The 17,423-nt window shown below is 54.9% G+C and overlaps 1 protein-coding gene across 1 annotated transcript; it reads left to right on the top strand.

The window, feature by feature from the left end:
• Positions 1–1,412: 1,412 nt before the first annotated feature.
• Positions 1,413–17,298, top strand: S100A10 (S100 calcium binding protein A10). The gene is made up of 3 exons (XM_075908419.2): positions 1,413–1,571; positions 10,602–10,754; positions 16,843–17,298. Exons 2-3 carry the CDS (start codon positions 10,623–10,625, stop codon positions 17,002–17,004), a joined length of 294 nt encoding a protein of 97 aa, XP_075764534.1. The 5' UTR covers positions 1,413–1,571; positions 10,602–10,622; the 3' UTR covers positions 17,005–17,298.
• Positions 17,299–17,423: the final 125 nt, after the last annotated feature.

The raw sequence follows: 17,423 nt of genomic DNA, 5'->3' as shown, positions 1-17,423 counted from the left end.
GGAGGCAGAAGCATGCAGATGGGATGTTCTGAAATCACAGGGAATGGGGCCAGCTGGGTAACTAGGTTAAAGAGAGGGAGGCTGCGTATGGGGTGAGAGAGAAGGAAAGAGAGAGACAGAGATGGGATAAATCAACAGGGCTAGACAGATAGATCAGGCAGGACTGCTGCTCTGAGGTGTTATTCTTGGCTTGTCATAACCATTCCCAGGGCCCTGCCCTGGGTGAGGTCCTTTCAGGTCCTGGTGCGTCATTTTTCCTTCCCTCTCATCATCTAATCCAGTGATTTCCAAACTTTTCGGCATCACGCCCCCTTTTTGATTTTTGAGAAACCCTCATGCTCTCCCCCCCAATAGCGGCAAAACTTGTTGAGCAAAACAAAAGAAACTGACCGGAGCCAAAAAACAAAAATAGCAGCAAAACTTGGGGAAGAGGGGGGAATTAATGGGGGGCAGGGGGGGCTGGGTCGCCTCACGCCCCCCCTGGAATTTCTGCACACACCCCCAGGGGGGCACACACCCCTAGTTTGGGAACCCATGATTCTAATCTAGCTATCTCTCCCCACACACATCCATCTAATCTATCTATTAGATAGATAGATAGATAGATAGATGGATAGATAGATAGATAGATAGGGGCGTGGGGATAGATGGGGTGGATGGAGATGGATAGACAGATAGATAGTGTGGGGCGTGGGGATAGACAGATGGGGTGGATGGGGATGGAGATGGATAGACAGATAGATAGTGTGGGGCGTGGGGATAGACAGATGGGGTGGATGGGGATGGAGATGGATAGACAGATAGATAGAGTGGGGCGTGGGGATAGATGGGGTGGATGGGGATGGAGATGGATAGACAGATAGATAGCGTGGGGCGTGGGGATAGATAGAGGGGGTGGATGGGGATGGAGATGGATAGACAGATAGATAGCGTGGGGCGTGGGGATAGACAGATGGGGTGGATGGGGATGGAGATGGATAGACAGATAGAGGGGGTGGATGGGGATAGATAGCTAGATAACTAGATAGAGTTTTCTAGAGTTATGGGGATAGATAGCTAGATAAAGGAGGTGGATGGGGATAGATAAATAGAGAGGGGTGTGGGGATAGATAGATAGAGGGGGTGGATGGGGGTGGATAGATAGATAAAGCAGAGGTGAGGATAGATAAACTGATAGTGGGGGGGGGGGGGTGGCCAGACAGACAGGAGGGTCCGGGGACAGACACAACTTTTGCCAGGCCAGTCTCTCTCACCAGCGGGCCCTGTCCCCTCCCCACCTGGTTTCTCTAACGCCCGGGCCAGGCGCTGCGGTGCGGTGCGGCCAGACGGGCGCTCGTTAGCCCGGCGGCCGGGAGCCCGGTGCCAGAGGCAGGGGGCACCAGCGAGCCGGGCTCGGGGCTGCCGGGAGCCGCGTGTGACTCAGCCCGGGCCGGACTCAGGTTTCCCCCCGCCCCCTCGGGCCTCCTCCCGCTCCCTCCCCGGCGTAGTCTAGGGCCGGCGGCGCCCGGTCCCACCCACTCGCGCTGCGCCTCGTCCCCGCACGGCTGCTCCGCTCCGCGCTCCCAGCCTAGGTGAGTCCGGCTGCCCAGCCCCGCCTGCAGCGCACTGACGGGGGGACCTTCCTGCCCCCTAGCCCCAACGCCCCGGGGGGAGGTGCCCCAACGCCGCACCCCCGAGAGCCCGGAGTCGGTGGAGGGGCTGGGGTACCCACGGCCTGTGGCTACGGGACTTCGGGGGGGGGGGGCTGCAGATGGCTTTAGGAAAAGGGGCCCCCTCATGCTGCTCCTGCCGGAGGGTAATTCCCGCCCCACTGGCCGTGGAGGTGACACTGTGCCATGGTCACATCCGGAGCTGTGGGGCAGGGACACGCCCTGGCGGCGGCAGCCTGGGGCATTGGGCAGGGAGGGCAGCGCTAGAGGGAGAGAGGGTCTGGCTGTCGTGGGGGCAGAAGCCACTGGCGACGGGCTAGTTGTTATCTGCGGGTGCCACTGAACACAAGGGGCTTGTGGAAGCATCTTCCCCCTGACACCAAAGGGCTCCTGGCCACTCCCCAGGCTCCCACTCAGGTCAACATTGTGGGGGGGGAAGAGAGTGAAATCTGCCCCTGTATCGGAGTCGGGGGGGCAGGGGGTAGCCGCGGGAGCCCTGCCTTGTCCGGAGGGGCTCAGAGGGTTTAGATTTTGTAGGAATAATGTGTCTCTTGGGACCCCATCCTCGTGCCAAAGAGACGGGCTTGCCTGTTTGTTTCACACCCCTTTGCATGTGTCACATGGGGGGGATCTCTCCCCCTCCCCTCTTTTCAGGCTCCCTCTGGCCCACAGCTCTTGGGTGTGTTCTCTTCACAGCACTCGGACTGGGTGCTAGTGCTCAGGAGGGGCCAAACCCACTCCTGGGGAAGCTGCGCTGCGCCTGGGGGAATCGCCCCCGGGGCGAATGTGGCCTGTGGGTGTGCAGTGTAGGTGCTGAAGAGCAGCTCACCGTACACAGTCCTGTCGCTGGCCTTCGTAGACTTTGGAAGGGACCATCCTGATCCACTAATCTGACCCCCTCCCTCCCGCACGGCGCAGGCCACAGACACTCTAACAGACGGGACCCAGGAACACCTGCCTGCTTGGCGCGAGCGTCCCACAGTCTGATGGGTAGCAAGCCAATGGGTGTGGCCCCTGCTCTCAGACACTGGCGGCCGGCAGTTGACAGGCCAAACCCTTTCCGAGTTTTACAATGGGATGCAAATAGCTTAAATGCTTTCCAAGTCTGCTCTGGAGCCAAGGTGCTAGCGAGAGGCACACGAGAGCCAGATCGGGGTACCCACCGAGATGCGCTACTTGCTTTAGCTAGTACGGGTGCAGTAGACGGAGCGAGAGAGGAGGCAGAGGGGAGAAGGGAGAGAGGTGGTACGTGTGGGGACGTAGAATCTCAGCTTTGAAAGCCAGCCAGGTTTTACCACACTGGGCGGGTTTTGAGAACGCGCTGTTCTTTTCCAAGCGCCGTCGCGCTGTTCAGACACTCAGGAGATCCAAGCTTCCACCTGGAGTTGATTTTCTTGCTGGGAGCCTGGTTTGATTCGTAGCTACAGAGGCCACTTCTCAGATCTTTAAAAAAACCCAAACGATATTGAGATACAAACAGCCAGGGATGGAGTATCTATGAGGATTCCAAGTACATTGTGCCAGTGGCTACATGTACGCTGTTAAAAATGCGTGCCTTCTTTCAGGGACTTGTTTGCCACGTCCCGGCTTGCTGTTCTCTCTCTCTGGACTGCTTGGGTTTCCTTGTCCGGCCTGGGCCAAGACTCTCCCAGAGCAAACTCCAGGCCCCATTGGTCCTCTGCACCGGGAGAAGCCGTTTTCACTCAAATGCTCCAGCTTCTCCCCTAACTTATCCCTGTGATCAGCGTTCCCTGTAAGCTGGGCGCTTGGGCAGCTATTCAGGAGGTATTCTGTTGCCGCCCAGCTGATTAGCAGAGTGCCCACCGCTAAGTTTTGTGTTGGTGGTGCACATTTGCACGGGGCTTGGTGCACATAAAAATATACTTCTGCACATGCTTGGAAAAAATCGGCACATGGCTGGAAATGATTAGAGGGAGCATTGCCCGTGGTTTGTTTTGCACCAAGGTGCGTGACCCAGGACACAGGTAGGCATCTGAGTATCCAGATGTTGTCACTGGGCATGTTCAGGGCAAGCCGATGAGAAGTGGGGCTGGGTCCCTAGGGTGGCTGAATAACCCCTTGGGAAGAAGACTTCTCCCTTGGTCTCTGGGTTCCATTCCAGTGCCTGCTTCAGGAAGGCGCCTTTTATTAGGCTGTGTCTGATCAGGTCCTCGGAACTCGCCCCTGGGTGGAGGCAGTGTGGGGCCAGGATCTTAGAGGCCCTGTTCTCAGGCTACTGGTGCACGCCCCACCGGGCTCCCGGGGATACTCTAGCAGGCAGAACAATGCGGCAGCTGGCGGGAGCCCCAGTTCATGATCCAGAAACAGAGGTCCTTTGAGGAGACTTGCATTCCAGGCCCCCTTCCCTCCCCCCGCTTTCCACTCTGTTCCCAGGCAGGGTTTCCAACATGGCACAGATGTGGGGCTGCACGTCTCAGCTCTGGCCCATTTTCCAAGCTAGCAGCCCCGAGCGTAATGGGCCCGACAGCCTGGCTGGGCTTGCTGGTTTTTCCGTAGAGCTTTTCCAACACCAGCTGCAGAGCTTGGGGCAGGGAAAGTTGCCTGAAGCAAACACGGAGCTAATGAAGGTTAAAGGCCAGACCCTCAAATGGTGCCAGTTGGCTGCATTGACTTCAGTGGATCCGGCCCATAGGGTTCAATGACACTGCACTGATTTACACCGCGAACAGTCCCCAAGCCTGGCAGGAGCGGGCTGCAATTCTGCTGGGACAGGCCCTGCTTTGGAAGGGAACCCAAAAACCCCTGCCGTGCTCAGGCAGCCCTGCTGCGTTTGGATACAACAGTCTGAATACTGTGGCCTTCCGTATTGTGTTGCATCCAAAGACCTCACCAGAGAGGCAGCATTTCATGGGTGGGGAAACTGAGGCATGCCATGGCTGCATAAGCGGAGTCAGAAATAACACCCAGAATCCTGCCCCAGCCCTGTGCTAGAGCCATTAACACCCATCCCAGAATAGAACCCCACAGCTCTGTCTCTGTCACTCCTTTTGAACCACTCCCACCTGCAAACAGAACCCAGGAGTTAGGGTGCTCAAGCCAGAGAGCCAGAACTCCGGGGTTCTGTTTGCAAGTGGGGGTGGTTAGAGAGGGCGCGACAGAGACCACTTGGCCACGCAGTTCGGCAGATGCAAGCCCTGTGGATAGAAGAACACGGTGTTGTTAGGATCAGGGCTTCCCCAATGTTGTTTGACCAGAATGGTGAAGGTGGAAGGTTCTTTTTCTTCCCATGATTTGCAACAGCACTTGGAGGGACTGTCTCCTTGCTCTGTGTACAGTACCTAGCGTGCTCCTAGGAGTGCTGGGATACAACCGAATCAGGAGAGTGCAACTCCTTAGACAGGAACATTTTGCTGTCATGCTCATCTGGCCCCCGTTACTGTTGCATCTGAGCATCTCCCAGCCTTTGGCATATTTATCCTCCTCACGCCCATTGTACAGATGGGAAACTGAGGCACCGAGCAGCACCACCGGCTGAGGAAGCCTGTGGTGAGGCAGGGACTTGAACCCAGGTCTTTGAAGCATCCGGCCAAGAGTAGGTGGGACGGGGTCTGTGGGAAGAGCTTGGTGCCAGGCTGGATGGTGTCACCCTGGGCAGTTCCTCTGTGACCCGTCTCTACCATGCTCCAAGCTGTGGTGGCCGGTGGTGACTTTTGCAGCAGTGGAGATTCCACTAGGACAGGGCGAGTCGCTGCGGCTCCGAGATGGAAATGGAAGAAGCCGAGTCATTTCCTCAGAGGCACCGCTGGCTGCTTTTCCGCAGGGCTGGAAAATACTAGCTCAGGCTGGGCGGGGGCAGGGAGAACACCCTGGGATGGAGGGATGGGGCGGGGTGATCTGCCACTGCAGCTGCCAGGGGGGAGGCGAGCCCAGCCAGACACAGCGCAGTCCTGTTTATTCATCTCTGATTGCTTTTCCCCTCCCGCCCCGTCCACAAACAAACCCTCTCCCCAGCCAACTCCCACCTCTGGGGTGCGGCCTCCTAACCGGAGCCCACACAGGGCTGGAGCCACCTGGACAGTTCTTTGCATTTCCGTAAGGAGCCTTCCCTGCCCTGGCTGGGACAAGCAAGTGCTTTGCGTCCCAGGCCTCCCACGGAGCCCTGGCTTGGCGGCTTCCCTCCCGGCGGTTACACCTCTGGAGTTTAGGAGCTTTGCCCCTTGCTACGGGCGCATCACTTCCCACCCCAGCGTCTAGTCCACCACGTCCATGGGGGACAGACCTGCGGGAACAATGTGGCCTGGGGCCCTCATCGGAGATGGAGCTGCATCAGGCCCTCAATCCACGCCCTGGCTGCTGGCTCCCTCCTCAGACGTTTCTCCTGCTGGCACCTCCCCGAGGCCAGGAATGCATCCCCCACCGCCGAGCATTTGGGCCTCGTTTGGAGCCGCCATCCCTCACGCTTCCAAGTCTTCCAGAGAAAACACTGAGCACGGCCCTGCGGCGGGACCTGGTTCATGCCCAGATGGGAGCAGGCTGGGGGCCTGGCGTGTCTCAGTGCTCAAGGATGAGAGATTGGTCCGGGGTCCGGATCAGTGCATGGCACAGGGTGGGCATGTGCATGCGGGGGAGCTGCTCCACACAAGCAGATCGGAATCGCTCCTGCTTTACGTTTGCTGGCTGAGGTGAGAAGCATCAGAGGGGTCCCTGCCTCAGGATCCCTGCTGGAGGGCAGTAGCAGTTCACTCCCCTGGCTGGCTGGGGCCCCGAATGCAGAGCCTATCCTCTCCAGTTGCCTGCCTGCCGTGCGCCCCTCTGGAGCTCAGGGAGGGGTGAGGAATGCACACGCCCTTTGATCCACGCTGAAGCCTGCTGAGCATCTGCAAGACAGGGCAGCCCATCTGGGCGATGATTTCGCTCTGCGGGAGGAGTTCTTGGCCAAAGTCCCTCCGCTCTCTAGAGGAGGAAGCTGCCGCCCAGCCCAGCCTGCCGCAATCCGCTGACTTCTCTTCCCTTGTGCGAACATTTTAACCTTTCCACTGCCAGTGACGCCTTCCTGCTGGTGAGCTTTCCCTGGATCTGCCTGTCCTGAGGTTTTAAGAGTTGGCTTCTTCGTTACCCCAGCCACCCACACGCCCTGCCCATGTGCTCAGGGGACCCTCCCTGGAGGTGGGCATGGGAGGGAGTTACGCCGACAGCTTCTCCACTGGGACAAGAGGGCAAATCGGAAGGATGCTATCAGTGCCGGGAATGTTTGGCTGCTAATCAAGGGGGGCGGGGGGGGGGAGCAAATTCGTTGCATGTGAGAGCCAGCAGTGAGCTTTTCTTGCCAGTCTGTTTGCACCAGATGAGCAGCCAGGCTCCATGTCCCATTCGTATTTACTTTAGCCAGCTGCTTCCCCGTGTCTGTCGTCTCTCAGATCTATTCTTTGTTAAGAAAAGTGCTTCCCAGCCCCGGCCTGTTGCTGCGTACATCATCCAGACAATCGCTCCAACGGGCTATATGCTCGTAAAACACTTCCAGGCACACAAAGGGATCCCAGCTGCTTTTGCCCACAGCAAAGATAACTTGAGGGGGGCCATTTCTGAAGAGATCCCTCCTTTCCCCCTCCGGAGGCCTTATTTAGCGGGTTGCAGCATTTGCTACCCGCCCCAGTTCTCACTTCTCTCTTCACCACCCCGCAATGCACCAGGCCCTTGGATTGGGCAAGGGATCAAAGTCTCCCGTTCACGGGGGCAGACGCCGAGAAAGGAATCTGCCATTGAAAGAGTTTGCTTTGACCATTCATTTAAAAAAAAAAAAAAAAAGCCACAGAGTTTAACAACCAGCCTCACTTTTCTGGCTGACTCTGGTCCAGTCTTCCCATTGATTCTGTCCCGGAAAGGCGTGTTCCCTCTCTGGTCATTTGCTGCTCCCTGTGAGCAGTGTTCCCTCTCATTTTTTCCCTCCTTGTGTGGAATTAATTTTGTTCTGTGCGCTGAGGCATGTGTGGATGTGCACCATCAGTAGAAACACATGCTGCTGGCAGTGGGCGCTCTGATAATCAACAGGGCAGCACCTGAATCTTCTGGGTGGCTGCTCAAGTGCAACTTACAGGAAACACTCTGTGTGACTGTGCAGCACACCGGGTAGCCAGTTGGGGGACACACCGCAGGGCGTGCTCCTGGCAGGGCTGAGCTGTCCCAGAACACAGATGCTGCTAAGCATGGCACATGGATATTTTAAGAGCTGTCAGGTTTCTCCTTAGCTTGTCCATGCCCCTTTGCTATACACCCACTCAGCAAATTGCACCAGGAGACAGGAATCCTCTTCACTTCCTGTCCCAAACTGCTGTGAATCACAGAATCATAGATGCTCGAGATGGGGGGGAGGGAAGTCCTCTTTTCTCACCCTCTCCAGCCCCTCTCAGAGGGGATTGATTGCTGGGGGAACATTCGCTAATATCTTGCTTCTTCACATTACCAGGAGCTGATAAACAGCTGCCATGTCCCACCCCAGAGGGGATTGCATTTTAATGGTGGAAGGAGTGATCCTTTAATATACAGACTGGAACGCTGCCTTAGCATACGTGCAAGGAGCAATTTTTGACTCATGATTTGTTAAGTAGTTTGCCAAGATTGTTGAGTTCCTAGGGATCTTGCTAGAAAAGGCACAAGACAAGCAAATCAGCGGCCAGCCGTGTCTTGCTTTTATAGTAAGCTCGTCTCAGGTGGGTTTCACGGGGGGTTATATTTTGAACACGTTATTGTCCTGGATGCAGGAATAAAGGGGTGTGACGGCATTTCGGGGACCCCCCTCCCCGATCTTGCATCCCCGTAGTAGCAAGAACAGACTCCGACAGCCAGTAGAATAGAGAAGGTTTATTGCTTCTCCAGGATACAGCACAGACGCGATGAGGTTACAGGAGTCAGGGCCAGGATGCCTCAGACCCCTTGGGTTAGGGGGTTCATTGCCCACTCAGCTTAGTCTGTTCCCTTCATGTTTACCAGCCAGCAACTGCCTCACTCCCAGACCCTGTCCCCAGCCAAGTGGTTGTCTCCGCCTCCCTTTGTCTCTCCCCCTGGGAAGAGCTTTGCTAACTGCCCAGGCTGGACTAGGTGTCTGGGCTAATACACATGTGGGTGAGTCAGTGGAAATCACACATCACAGCGCAGGCGCAGGGGAACCCCGGGTTACAGAGCAGACAGCCCCCCACTATGTCACAAGGGGTAACATTCCATGTCCTGGTCCCATGCTTGGTCAGATTAGATGATGATAAAGTTCCCTTGTGGCTCTGAAAGCTACACATCTCTCCACAGTACATAACAAGTCTGTTTCTAACCCATTTCTCGCCAGGGCTTTAATCCAGAGTTTCCCATGAAAATACTTGAACCACCTCTAAAACATCAACGCCTCAGGCGCCCTGGGCAGAAATAACCAAGAGATGGTCGTTTCCCTAGTGCTGGGGCACATGGAAGAGACAACACAGGGATTGTCCTTCATTTTCCAAATCCTCTTGCTCGTCCATGCTGCTGTCATCCAAAGCATGTTTATGTCCCTTAAACCTCATTGTGAGTTAGGAGACTCCATTTACCCTGGTACATTGTATTCTCCTGTAGATGTTCAGGAATGTCCTGGCTCGGGGAATGCGTATTGTAGCCGTTTGATCGGGGTTTAACTGCTGAAGCAGGAAAGGTTTCATTGTGCAATGAAATCCTTCGCACTAGTGGCACAAGCCAGCCATTGTCATGCCTGGGCCGAGCAGAGCTAAAATGGACTCGATTGGGAACGGAGTCCAGAGGTTTGATCTGACCTTTATCCCAACTCTCTCTGCCTCGCTAGCGTCTGTCTGGCCATCTCCCAGCCGTTCTCCGTCCTCCCCGAAAAGCGATGCGGCTGTAGCTACGCAACAACAGTGGAGACAAGGTTTTAAAGTTTCCATTTGGGTCTGAGAGCTTAGATTCCCCCTCTCCCCCCCCCCCCCACACACACTCCCACCCCCCATGGTGGCTGCAGGGGTGGGAATCTAACTAGCTAGCAGGTTTGGCAGATGCATTAGCATTAAAGTTCGAAATGATGAACAAATGAGGGAGCAAAGTACTGAGGGAAGCGGTGGATTCTCCATGCCTTCAGATCCAGCTTGGAGGCTGTTCTAGAACATGCATTAGCCAAACATATTATTGGGCTCAATACAAGGGTAACAGGAACAAGGAGGAGTCAGATGGCACTTTAGAGACTAACAGATTTATTAGGGCATAAGTTTTCATGGGTAAATCCCACTTCATCAGATCAATTAGAGTGGAGTTCGCAGAGGGCAGGGTATATATAAGGACAACAAATGAAAGGGAGCCTGTGTCTCAGTAAACTAGGGATGTTCAAAGTTGTTTAATAAAGCAACCCAGTAAACACTAAACATCTCAGCAGTTACACCCGCTGCGGGCTCTGCAGTATAAAGCTTAAATAAGGTTCATGCTGCAGTAGCCCGCAGCAGAGCCTCCCTAGGAGCTGGACCGCCAAACTCTGCTGGCCCGTCTCCCAGGAAGGTGGTTTCGCTGACGTAGCAAAGCTGCCTCCCAGGAGCGGAGTAGAGTTGAAGCGATAAGCCCCAGCTTATCAGGGAACTGGGTCTTCAGTTAAACTCTATCATCCCTGCTGTACACGCCACTCCAGTTCATCTGATGAAGTGGGTTTCACCCGCAAAAGCTGATGCCCTAATCAAGCTCTTCGTCTCTAAGGTGCCGCTGGACTCCTTGTTGTTTTTGCAGATGCAGACTAAACACGGCTCCCTGCCCCCTCCCCGAGACTTTTCAGGGGTAACAGGATAAAGCTCCTTGCTCTGCAGTTTGCTGGCGGGTCTAATAGGGACCCTTCTGGCCTTGAAATCGACGAATGCACAGCAGAAAGCCCTGTGCTTAGCACAGGTGTGTGTCTTGCTCCTGGGGGTAAAACTAAGTTCAGCTGTGGGACAGGACAAAGCTAACCGTGCTCTGTGCTATTTCTCCCCGCTTGGGCAGGCTCAAGACACCCGCGCCAAGATGCCGTCTCAGATGGAGCATGCCATGGAGACGCTAATGTTCACGTTCCACAAGTACGCCGGCGACAAGAACTACCTGACGAAAGAGGATCTCCGGCTGCTGATGGACAAGGAGTTCCCTGGGTTTTTGGATGTGAGTGAGAAATGCCAAGGCTCCCGCTTGCTGAGGGAATTCCTCCCTCCTGGCACGGCCCATTGAGGGATTTGGCTAGTCCTAGTCTCTGGTGATCCAGGGCTGGGGTGGGATTGGATGTTTATCCCTCTAGGCCAGGACGGAGCAGCGATGCTGCATGTGGGGCTGTGCAGTGTGAGATGCAACATCAAGAGCCCAGCCGTTTTCCACTTGAGCATGACAGGTTTTTACAAGTCAGCCGCTTAGGGACCATATTAGAGAAATCGGAGAGAGCAGGGAAGACAGGACCAAAGGGCTAGATGGAACAAGACAGACAAGGGTAAAAACTGAAAGAGCCGAAGATGTGGACAGACACAGTCCCAGTCAGATCCCAGGTTGAGGGATTATAGTTTTTCTAACTGAACTCTTCAAACTTCAGATGGCGAAATTATTCTGCCCTCCAAATGAAGGCTCAAGCCAGCTGGCCTCTCGGGGATCCTGCAATGTCAGCGTAGGCAAAATAAGGCTAGGATGATTTCCCCTGCTGAAAATTCTGTAGCTTGCTCGGTCAAAGCCTGCTGTGGGATTTAGCCCTTCATCTTGCCACTTGTTCATGTCAAAGCAAGCCATGTGGCAAAGCCAAGTGAAGGGCTTGGAAAACCTCAGCCCAGGTGACTGGCTGTTGGCATGAGCCGGCGGCCAGGCCAGGGCCATCCTTAGGATTTATGGGTGTGATGGCGAGTTGGGGTTCCCATCGCTGGGACTCAAACCGCCCACAGCAGAGGAGGCCCTACAGGGGTGGGTAGCTGCGGCTGCCACCCTCGCTTCCCTGCCTTTAATTAGCTCATGGCTGACACAGACAATGGGGCGAGGCTCTGGGCAGTGCGTTCCCTCCGTGAGAAATGATGCATTGTCAGAGACAATAGACAGCATTTTGGGAACAGCCTGCCAGGCTGGGCTATGAATAACCCTGCTGCCTGGTGCACTGTGTTCTCACAGCTCCTTGGCTGTTATGGTTTGATGCAAAGCAAGGACAGGCCTGCAGGGCAGACACGTGAGACTGGGAGATGGGCAAAGTTCCTTCCTGTCCCCCAAAAAATCTCCATCAGCCATATCTCCCGAGGACCCATCTGCAGTCCTGTAATTGAGGGAAGATGCAATGTCTGAGCAGCACTTGGGAGTCGCCTCTCAAATGAAACCAGCAAGATTAACATGGAGCAATTAAGTGACTTGCCCAGGGCCATATGGTTAGTCAGTGGCAGAATTGGAAAGCCAGCCCAGAGGTCCTGGCTCCCAAGCCTGCTGGTTGGCATGAGCAACATTCCTCCCAGGGCTAGGCATAACCCTCAGGAGTCATTGCGGCATGGGAAATACATTAAGTACCTGCATCGTGTCCACAAGAGGATCCCAGGTAGCAATGGGGCACGGAAAGGGCATAGCCGGGGGAGGCACAGATATACATTTCTGGGTAACTCATGACAAATTTAAGAGGGGACTGGGCACTGCCACTGTCCCTGCAGACACATCTTTCCTCAAGGGAAGCCAATCCAGAAAGATCTGGACAGGATTGTGGTGCATCAGCGGGTGGGCGGGTCTCTGGGTCAGAGTAGAGGGGCATTGGCAGAGCTGGGTGGAGGGGGAGCCCAGGGCTGGGCTAGCAGGGGGCTGTGGGTCAGGGTTGAGAGGCATTGGCAGAACTGGGTGGAGGGGGAGCCCAGGGTTGGGCTAGCAGAGGGCTGTGGGGTATTGGTAGACCTGGGGGGGTGCAGATCAAGGCTGGAGTAGCAGAGCAAATAGCACCCGACTCTCAAGGTGGCTTGGCCCTGTTCTTGCCTGGTGCCAGTTACTGCTGGGGACCAGACCAGCCCCTGCTTTGGAGCAGGAAAGCGCCCCCCCCCCCCCCCCCCCCCCCCCCCCCCCCCCCGTCAGCCTGTGTCTCTGGTGCTTCCAGTGAGTAAGGAAGCTGGCCCGGGTGGCACAGGCTGATCAAACTACAGCCAGGGATATCAGGCTCCGGCCCCAGGGCATCCATTCCACTGCGAGGGTGCACATCGAGAGTGCCAGCAGTAAACCAGAGCTCCCAGTACCCCCAGGGATCCAGTCACTTCCAGGGCAGGACCTCCCTTGCAGCTGGCTGAGCTCTGCCGTGGCGTCAGCATTGCTCCTGCTAACCCCCAGGCTGGATCTGGTCCATCACCTGTAACTGATCCAGGCTGGGTTTTCTGAGGCTCCATGGAGGCTTGGGGCCAGGGTCTGATCCCAGCGCCTTAGAACCAATGTCTGCAGGGACAGGCCTGCGGTTGCTGTAGGGAGATGGATTCTGATCTCAGCTACCCTGGTGTCACTCTGGAATGAGACTGTGGACACTGATAGTCGGGAGATCAGAACGTGTCCTCAGTCCCCTCAGTTAATTCAGTGCTAGGCTCCCTACTGCTGGCATGGTAACAGCCTAGAACAGCTTGTACACAGAAACTGCCATTTATAACACACATCCGGACCCTCAGCTCCAGGGTTCTATTTCCTCAGCCCGTAAAGCAAGCCCTGTGGTTACTTGCAGGCAGCCTGCCATGCACCGAGCTCACCAGCCATTGCTTGGTGTGAACACGCTGCGGGGGTGTGGTCCGGATGTACAAGGCTCTTGATTTACTGCTCGCTGTGCAAGCCCGGAAGCAAAAAGGTTCCTCCCACTTACATCCTCCAGACCCTTGTGCTTGGACTTGGGGGCCTGGGCCTCTGTAGGGGATTTCACAGGATGGGATTTCACTGCCGGAGCACAGGAATCAATGCCCTCCAGGATGCCATGCAGAATGTCTCATCAGATGAGCTCCCAGAAGCCAGCGTGGAAAGGCTTTGTCCCAAGTTCTCTGCTTTTTCGCTACTTGTAGTGCACGCACCAGCTTTCCATGTCTCTTTCCTCTACCTGGGAGCCCATCACAGCAAGTCCCTGGCAGGGTATTCATAAGAACAGCCAGACTGGGTCAGAACAACAGTAGCCAAGGCCAGGTGCCCCAGAGAGAACGAACAGAACCGGAAACCATCAAGTGATCCCTCCCCGTCACCCATTCCCAGCTTCTGACATATGGAGGCTTGGGACACCATACCTGCCCATCCTGGCCAATAGCCATTGACGGACCTGTCCTCCAGGAATTTATCGACTTCTTTTTTGAACCCCGTTAAAGTCCAGGTCTTCACAACATCCTTTGGCAAAGAGTTCCACAGGTTGCCTGTGCTGTGTGAAGAAGCACTTCCTTGTGTTTATTTTAAACCTACTACCTACTAATTTCGTTTGGTGACTCATAGTTCTTATGTTATGGGAACAAGTAAATAACTTTCCTGATTCACTTTCTCCACACCAGTCATTATTTTATAGACCTCTATCATATCCCCCGCCCCTTAGTCTCATCTTTTCTAAGCTGAAAATTCCCTGTCTTTTTAATCTCTCTTCATATTCGTTATAAGTGCTACACACACGTTAGCATTCACACTGTTTTGGAGCAATAACCGCGGTAGATTAACTAGTCCACTCCCATCCAACTCCATCTAAAGACAACAGCTGGGAATTGGTGACGGGAAGGATCACTTGCTGATTGCCTGCTCTTTTCACTCCCTCTGGGGCACCTGGCATTGGCCACTTGTTGGAAGTCAGGATATGGGCTAGATGGACCTTTGATCTGACCCAGTATGGTCGATCTTACGTTAAAATATACAGGAACTGATCTATAAAAATGCTGGAAATATGAGGAGTGGGGACTAGGACTCAGGACTACTGGCTTCTTTTCCCTTCTCCAGGAAAGGTATGTGTGGATAATGGTTAGGTTTTGGGCATCAAGATTTCTGGGGTCTAGTTCCAGCTCTGCCGCTGACTGGGTGTATGACCCTGCCCAAGTCACTTAACAGCCCTTTCATTTAGTTTCCCACTCTGAAAGTTCACCTTCCTCCAGGAGATATGCAGCGATACTGGGTGAAGGGCTGCGATGCGCTCTGAGATCTGCTAGCACCCCAGGAGCATGAAATGGTGCTGTTGATTTCCCTAGAAATGTTCCTTATGGTGCATTTTAAACACTGAGCATTGTCACTCTCCTGGCCTGAGATCAGAGCCTTCAGCGCACACCGCAGAGACGTATTCATGAGTTGTCGCGGGTGTTGTGCTGGGTGCAACAGGGGACTATTTGGGGTGATAGAACTGAGACTAATGAGAGGAAATTAAGCAAAAGAAAACGTGGGTGAAAGGGCAGGAGAAATAATCAGGCACTGATCCGCTTGGTGTGAATCTGCCTAGATCAGGGGTGGGCAAAAGCCACTCAGTGGGCCAAATCTGTCCCGCCTAGGGCCCCGTCCCCTAGCACATTGCCTGGGACCTCATGAGCCCTTTCAACTGCTTCTATTTAAAGGGCTTGCGCCTGTCAGGCAACAGCCCCAAGGAAGATATGAGCCCTTTAAATAGAAGCAGTCGAAAGGGCTCCCATGTCTCCAGCTCCCAGGCAACCCAATAGCAGCGAGGCCAGGAGCAACGAGCCCTTTAAATAGCAGGAGTTGAAAGGACTTGCAGCTCCTGTCTCTGGCTAACATGATGCCTGCAAGCTGCAGGGGAGGTGCGAATCCTGCTATTTAAAGGCTCCGCCCCTTCCTTCCAAGGGCCTGCCCCTTCCGGGATGGCCCGCGACCACTTCCAAACATTTTGACGTGGCCACCGCTCAAATGTTATTGCCCGCCCCTGGCCTAGATCCTCTGACAAAGCGGCACTGGTTGATGTTAACGGAGTCAGGCCCAGGGAAAGCGACCTAAACCCTCGCAGTTCAGGTCATGCGCAAGCCTCGAAGTGCTGGACTTGGAAGGGGATTTTCCCTGCGAGCACGTTGTCCCATCAGCTCAGACTCTCTTGCTTCTTTCTCTGTGGCAGCTGGGACTGGGCTGGAGACAGAATACTGGGCTAGATGGGCCCAGGTGTGCTCTGCTCTGGCAGTCCTCATGTTCCCACGGGAAGTAGTGAAAGCCTCATGGTTATGAGCATTTCAAAGTATTAGGAAATGTACCACGGGGACCGGCCGTGGGTGGGAAAGGCTCTAAAGGATCCAATAAGTGCTTTCTCCTTGTTGGATCACTTGCCTAATGGAAACTGGTGGCTGTGAGTACCAAGCCTCCCTGGGACAAAGAGCCCAAGGAAACCACAGTGTGTCATGCACGCAGCCAGGAGAGCTCAGAGAACTGGGTCCCCCTTAGCTGCGACGGGGTATGGAGAGGAGCAGCAATTTAAACAGCTAGTGTGTAGTCACTGCTCAGCACTTGTGTCTCGCTGCAAACACCCCCCTCACTCCTAAAATCCACACACCTGTGGAGCACTCTGTACAGTGTGGGGGAAGGGGATTTACTTCTAGTCACAGTTGTTCAGCACAGGAAACGGGCTAGTTAGCTTCAGGGCACTGCCTTGGCCTGTCTGAGATAGGAACACTGCTGTGAAGAGGGAGGGGAAGGAATTTGAAGCTACACTCAAAGCGATTGCCCGTGACCCAAGAAACTTGCCCCGATCCTCCAAGCTGCTTCACAAAGGGAGGCCCTGCTGCCCATTCCCAGTGGAGCCTAAAGGACAGGCAGAGAGAAGCCAGGTTGTATGGGGAATGTCAGCAGGGAGACTATTGGAAGGACTGGGCAGCATGTTGGTTTGATTTTTGCTATTAATCCATGGTTTCATTTTGGGGGTATTGAAAACAACCTGCAGTTTCGGCTCAGCTGAAGTTTTGCTGTAAACTTGTTTGTACACACCCCAAAGTTTCCGCCGCATGTGCCGTTTAAAGAGAGGTCCAGGTGCCACAATGCTGGGCGCGATACAAAGTCCGCCCCCCCCATAGGTAAGCTAGGGAAACACTGAGATGCTGGAAGGATGCACAGCTAGATGGAGAGGATGGAGCCACTGCCGTGAGGGAGGGCGGGCTTCGGAGCCAGTGGGATGGCGGGCTGGACAGGTAGATGAAACTACATGGAGTCACCGCCATGGACAGACTCTCAGACAGGCTCCCATACTGGCTATGAAGCAGCTTCCGCCGGGGGCACGTTCAGCTCCATTAAGTCACAGCCTCCCCCCACTTTTCTTTCTTGCATTCTCCCTTCCCAGAACCAGAAAGACCCCATGGCCGTGGATAAGATCATGAAGGACCTAGACCAGTGCCGGGACGGCAGAGTCGGCTTCCAGAGCTTCTTCTCGCTAGTGGCTGGGCTGACCATCGCGTGCAACGACTACTTTGTGGTACACATGAAGCAGAAGGGGAGAAAATGAAGAGGTGACTGGAGACACCCCCCGCCTAACTCCTAACCCCAAAGTCATATAAAGGGGGCCACGAGGCGGCCTGGATCTGAGCTCCCAACTGGCCATTGGCACCAATGGAAAGTTGTGCGCAAGGATCAAGGCCTCAGTGTGGCCCCGCGGATGTGCAAACAGACTCACGAGTCACCAGGTAACAGGCAGGAGAGAGCTTGCGTTCCCTGCCCCAGAGCAGCTTATGATTTGTATATTATAGCCCTGCCTTGCCCTAGAATAAAGAATCCCTCTCTCTGGTTTTTTAATTCCTAACGGCGTGTAGTCCTTTTCTCCGCTCTGGCCTTGTCTGGTCAGCGTCGCTTTAGAAAGAGGCGGCACTCAGAAGGGCACGGGAAGCACAGGTCTGGCGAGAGAAATCCGTGGTGGAGACTGCAAAC

The sequence above is a fragment of the Pelodiscus sinensis genome, chromosome 22 (genome assembly GCF_052426305.1).
Source record: "Pelodiscus sinensis isolate ZL-2025 chromosome 22, ASM5242630v1, whole genome shotgun sequence".
NCBI classification, from domain to species: Eukaryota; Metazoa; Chordata; order Testudines; family Trionychidae; genus Pelodiscus; species Pelodiscus sinensis.
The sequence above is the reverse complement of the archived record's forward strand: the minus strand, read 5'-3'. Positions and strand labels throughout refer to the sequence as shown.